The following is a 5,395-nucleotide window of genomic DNA, read 5'->3' as shown; positions in this document are numbered from 1 at the left end:
GTCTTTATATTTATGATTCATAATAATTTTAGCAACAATCCCGTCAATGCATTTCGGCGTATTTAAACAATACTAAGAACTTAAGAAAAAGAAATTATTACAACTAAAGTACCTAACCTTTACCTCAAGGAAGAGATTAAAGTCTAAAATCAACACGGATAGTTTGCCGTATTGATTTTCTTTTGGTAAGAATGGAGGTCAATGCTATAAATTGTTTTAAACTTTAATTTGAAATTTAAGACCCATAAAACAGGAGTTTTCATCTTACATTATTTATATTTCGACATATACAACAATAAAAACAGAAACTGCATTTAGATCGTAAAGAATTTTTTGTTTTTCTTCAAGTTCGTTGGATTTCTTTTATATTGATATACTTTAAAGTTTTATAAATAAATAAAACATAATAAATTGAATCCAATAAAGCTTTATTATTCTTATAACTTATCTAATAAACCAGCCACGATTTAAAATTAGCAAACTCCTTTAAAGACCGATAATAAACTAATTTCGAGAATGTGAGGGTGGAGCTTTGAAAAGCAATCGCCGTCGTCTGTTCAAAGTTAACTCAGTTAACCGTAAAATATGGTGAGACGGCCAGCAGATACGCTCACGTTCAGTGTTTCAAGTTCGGTATACAGAAACATAATCGGGTTTTAATTAGCGCTACCAGAGATAACCCAATTTAGAAGCTAGCGCCGTCTGAGATAAAGCTTTCCTGCGAAATCGAGATTCAAGCTCGTAACAAAAGTTCCCTTCAATCTCCCACTCCTTAGCTAGCACTTTTTCGACTTTACCGAAGCAAAAGCTGTGTAAACACAAATGAAACTAATTGCAACTTCGAGAAAGAAAAGACTCCTTTTTTTTAAGATCTCATCAATTACAGTTATTGATTAATAATTATATAATTAAATTTGAAAGTTCCACTCGAGTGAGATATTACAATAAGCGATACGGACCATGAAATTATCTCGACTTAAAGGAATCGTAAATCATCGTCCGTTTTCATCCTTTCGTATCTTGATGGAAAATGTAGGCGATTGGAGTGCTGAAAATGTATGGATGGTGTACTCGGGTGGAGTAATTGAAACCGTTCGTTCTATTCCCCCACAGCCTGTTGAATAAACCAAAGGATCTATTCCACCCGCACGTTTACTAAACACTTTCCTCCAGAGGAAACTTTTCCGATAAATAAAGCAACTCCATCTCTTTTATTTCCTTCCTTGTTTATTTCATCAATTTTTATTCGAAATTTTCGTTTATTAGAGATTAAATTTTATTAGATGATGTTAAACTCGGTTTTCAACAAAAGCGAAACAGTCTTCAGATCGAATTTTTAAGAGAGGAATTTTCTGTAGAATAGAGAATCGCAGTAAACCGTGATTCTGCCAATCAGCCTCTTGGGGGATGCGCATTCGGGGACGAAGTAGACGTATAAGAACCGGTGGAACCTCTTTAATGCCATTAGAAAGGCTGCGAACGCTTCTTGTAACACGTCCTAACTAATAAAGTCGAAAAGAAAATTTCTCCAAGATCATGAGTGGTTCTGGAAAACCACTCCTCGGGTTATGGCTTTACAGAAGTGGTGAAGATTGGACTATTAAAGAAGATTGTCCGATTACAAGTGTTAAGGTAAGTCAAAAAATTTAGTTTGATTAAAATAATTTTTTTTAGGTTGCAGATGAAACCCCTCAAACGGAAATCGTGGAGCGCATCTCGATTATATTTACTTTAAAAAATCAAATTGGAGGGTTAGTAAGAGCTTTGCAAGCATTTCAAGATCTTGGTATTAACGTTCTTCACATCGAATCCCGACCGTCGCTAAACGACGGCTCTCAAACCGATTTTTTAGTCGACATCGAATGCGATAAAAAAAAATTAGAACAAGCCAGCATTCTTTTAAAACGCGAAGTTTTAACGATGGTCATTGGTACTTTTGGTGGGGACGAATTCATCCCCCCAACGCCACTTTCCGCAACTGTTAGCTTCGATTTCGATGATACGCCGTGGTTTCCTAAAAAAATATCCGATTTGGATATGGCCCAACACGTTTTAATGTATGGTACTGAATTGGACGCTGACCATCCGGGATTTAAAGATCCCATTTATAGAAAGAGAAGAGAACAATTTGCTAAAATTGCTTCTAATTATAAACAGTAAAAATTAAATAATTTTAAATCTTATTACTAAATTAAGTCATTATTTTTAGTGGTCAACCAATTCCTAAAGTTCAATACACCCCCGAAGAAACTAAAACTTGGGGAAACGTTTTTCGAGAACTCCAAGTACTTTATCAAAAACACGCTTGCAAGGAATACTTAGAAAATTGGCCCCAACTCGTAAAATATTGCGGTTACCGCGAAGATAACATCCCTCAACTTCAAGATATTAACGTCTTTTTAAAAAGAAAAACTGGATTTCAACTACGACCAGTCGCTGGATATTTAAGCCCTCGAGATTTTCTTTCAGGGTTGGCTTTTCGCGTTTTTCATTGCACCCAGTACATTAGACACTCTTCAGATCCTTTTTACACCCCAGAACCGTAATATTTATCTATTTTAATTTCTATATCAAAACAATTTGTTTTTAGAGATTGTTGCCATGAACTTTTGGGACATATGCCGCTTTTGGCGAATCCGAGTTTTGCCCAATTCTCTCAAGAACTCGGTTTGGCGTCTTTAGGCGCTTGCGATGATGATGTTAATAAATTAGCTACGGTACGGATTGTTTTGATTATATTTTTATAATAAAAAAAATTTTTTAGTTGTACTTTTTTACCGTTGAATTTGGACTTTGTAAACAAGATGGGGATTTGAGAGTTTACGGAGCGGGTCTTCTCAGTTCAATAGCTGAGTTAAAACATGTTATAGCGACACCGCAAAAAATAAAACGATTTGACCCCGATGTAACTTGTAAAGAGGAGTGTATTATAACGTCTTATCAAAATTCTTATTGGTACACCGATTCGTTCGAAGAGGCTAAAGAAAAAATGAGGTTAATAAAAAGAAATTTATTATTAAAGGAATTATATATATAAATTTTTTTAAGGAAATTCGCTGAAACGATACAAAAACCGTTTGGAGTTCGTTATAACCCATACACACAAAGTGTTGACATTTTGAGTAACGCGCAGAATTTAACAGCTTTAGTTTCGGAATTAAGAGGCGATTTGTGCATCGTTAATAGCGCTTTAAAGAAAATTAGCGCAAGAGATAATAATGTTGATATCAATAAGATATCGAGTTTACTTCGAACTGGGTTAAATGATGAAGAAAATGTCCAATCAAATTTATCTGACGTTTAAATCTTATGGATGATGCAAATTTATTATATTTCAACCAAAGTATACTTAAAGTAATAATTAATGTATATAAATCCATATAAATAAAGCATTAAAAAGAACCTATAAAAGTGTCTACATTTCAATTTGGTGCTGAATAATAACTAAAATTGGAAAGATTTGGGTTTAGTGATCTTAAAAGACAATCAGATGTGATTTTCTGATTCTAATTTTACAGAAAACTAAAGATAAGATTCCTCGGGCATTTACTTTTAGCCGCTTTTTGTAATAAATTTTCCAAGCTTTCTCAAGTACCATGATTTTGCCATTTATACTTAAGCTCCTTGTGATATACACTAAAAGATATATAAATTAAGTTTATTTAATTAATTCAAATTTATTTATTTAATTTTGATTGTGTATTACTTATTTCCAATTATTTTTATAAATATTAATATTTAAATAAATAAAAGTTAAGGTTTAAAACATAACCTTTTTTGACAACTAATTTATCAGCGAATTTCTGTCGTTGTTACCAACCTTGAAACTCAAAATTCGTCAATTTATAAAATAATTGATAATTTTTCATTAAAATTACTTATTTTGTACTTTTTAAGAGGTTTATGTTTCCTTATTAAAGAAAATTATTGGTTTATTGGTTAGAAAATCAGTTGAATACTACCTTACCTTCGTGAAGTTGGTAATGGAAATGATTAAATGTCACTAAGTTTAAATAATTTTTTTTTTAATAATTTTAATTTAAATATACCACAATTATATTCATTTTTTGTTTTAAATTGTTTAATTAATTATTTCTATGTTAATTGGGTTGCAACATAATCTCAAAACTTATTGTGACTTTCTCAGATTTAGTGCTTTTAATTTTTTTTAAATTGGTACCTCCGTCATAAACAACACATTTGAGGTTATATCGTTTTTATTTTCAAGAATAATTAATAATTTCCGATGAAAATAAGTAGACAACAAAATAAATGGACCGGAGACAAGTTAAAAAAAACAGGAATGATTAAAACCACCGGTATAACTCAAAAATTTCTAGTTTTAAATTTATTTAGACCTTGAGAAGTGATATAACCTAAAAATATGATCATCCAAGTATGTTTTTGATCCTCGTTTTCGACTCCATGGGTAATAATCGCCTTAACAATCGCCCGACAACAGTAAATATCTCTTTGAACTTAATGTTCTGAACGCAGGGAATAAAATTGGTAGCAAAACTGGTATATCAACACACACTTATTTCTCACTGCAGTTCTAAACTTATTTTATTGTAAAAGTATTCCTTTTGGAACTAGAAAATCTACTTATGCACCTGTACAAGTGATCCTAAAAAAATTATTTATCCAAGATTGGAGATTGCAAAACTAAATAAAAAGATTATTAAAATTTGTGTGATAAAGCTAGGTTATGTTAATTGTCAATTTGGCATTCTTTATAAAATGTGTGTGCTTTTATATCAACAGTAGAATAATTAGTCAAATTTTTTGAATAAAAATAAAATAACCTTTTACTGAACAATTATATGTGTATATATGTCATTGATTGGGGCTTCAAACCCCTTGGTTCTATCAATTGCGCCTGGTTAGGTTCCACTTAATTGTGCTGTAATATTAAACACCATCCCCGTAGCACTAATTGGGATCTGTTTAAGAGTTGCCTTGCAGATAACCTAACTAGTGTTATCGCAACCGTTAGGAACTGTAATCAGGTTGAAATAGCCACGGAGCAGATCTCTGTGGCAATTCGCTCTGCATATCACAGTAGCAGTCCACTGAAGGTGAAAAGTAGTAATCGGGGCACACCCTGGTGGAACGAATCTCTTAGCTCCGAAAGCTTTTCAACCGGGCCAAGACATTAGGTGAATGGGAGAAATATAAACAAGCTCTAACGAATTACACCAAAAACATACGTAAGGCAAAAAGAGAGTCTTGGAGGAGGTTCTGTGAGGGAGTGAAAGACACACCCAGCAGTGCAAGAATTCACAAGATTCTCGATAGAGATCCGGCACTACCCCTGGGCTCACTTAGGCGGCCTGACGGTAGTTTTACGGACTCTAGCAGAGCCTCGTTGGAGCTTCTCATGCAGACTCACTTC

The 5,395-nt window shown here is 33.0% G+C and overlaps 1 protein-coding gene and 1 long non-coding RNA gene across 3 annotated transcripts; one reads left to right on the top strand and one right to left on the bottom strand.

The window, feature by feature from the left end:
- The first annotated feature begins 1,333 nt into the window (after positions 1 to 1,333).
- LOC111419229 (tryptophan hydroxylase) lies at positions 1,334 to 3,304 on the top strand. 2 transcript variants are annotated; one of them, XM_023052013.2, is made up of 6 exons: positions 1,334 to 1,632; positions 1,675 to 2,156; positions 2,210 to 2,470; positions 2,591 to 2,717; positions 2,765 to 2,994; positions 3,049 to 3,304. In XM_023052013.2, exons 1-6 carry the CDS (start codon positions 1,537 to 1,539, stop codon positions 3,302 to 3,304), a joined length of 1,452 nt encoding a protein of 483 aa, XP_022907781.1. In that variant the 5' UTR covers positions 1,334 to 1,536. The 2 variants fall into 2 exon arrangements, with proteins under 2 accessions (XP_022907781.1, XP_022907780.1); XM_023052012.2 differs by having other exon boundaries at positions 1,338 to 1,632; positions 2,210 to 2,542.
- Positions 2,996 to 3,795, bottom strand: LOC111419231 (uncharacterized). Its single transcript, XR_002706925.2, has 2 exons — positions 3,707 to 3,795; positions 2,996 to 3,636 (listed from the first exon to the last, which is right to left on the bottom strand). It is a non-coding gene; the product is annotated as an uncharacterized lncRNA (long non-coding RNA).
- Between the last annotated feature and the right edge of the window lie 1,600 nt (positions 3,796 to 5,395).

The sequence above is a fragment of the Onthophagus taurus genome, chromosome 2 (assembly GCF_036711975.1).
Source record: "Onthophagus taurus isolate NC chromosome 2, IU_Otau_3.0, whole genome shotgun sequence".
Lineage (NCBI taxonomy): Eukaryota > Metazoa > Arthropoda > Insecta > Coleoptera > Scarabaeidae > Onthophagus > Onthophagus taurus.
The sequence above is the reverse complement of the archived record's forward strand: the minus strand, read 5'-3'. Positions and strand labels throughout refer to the sequence as shown.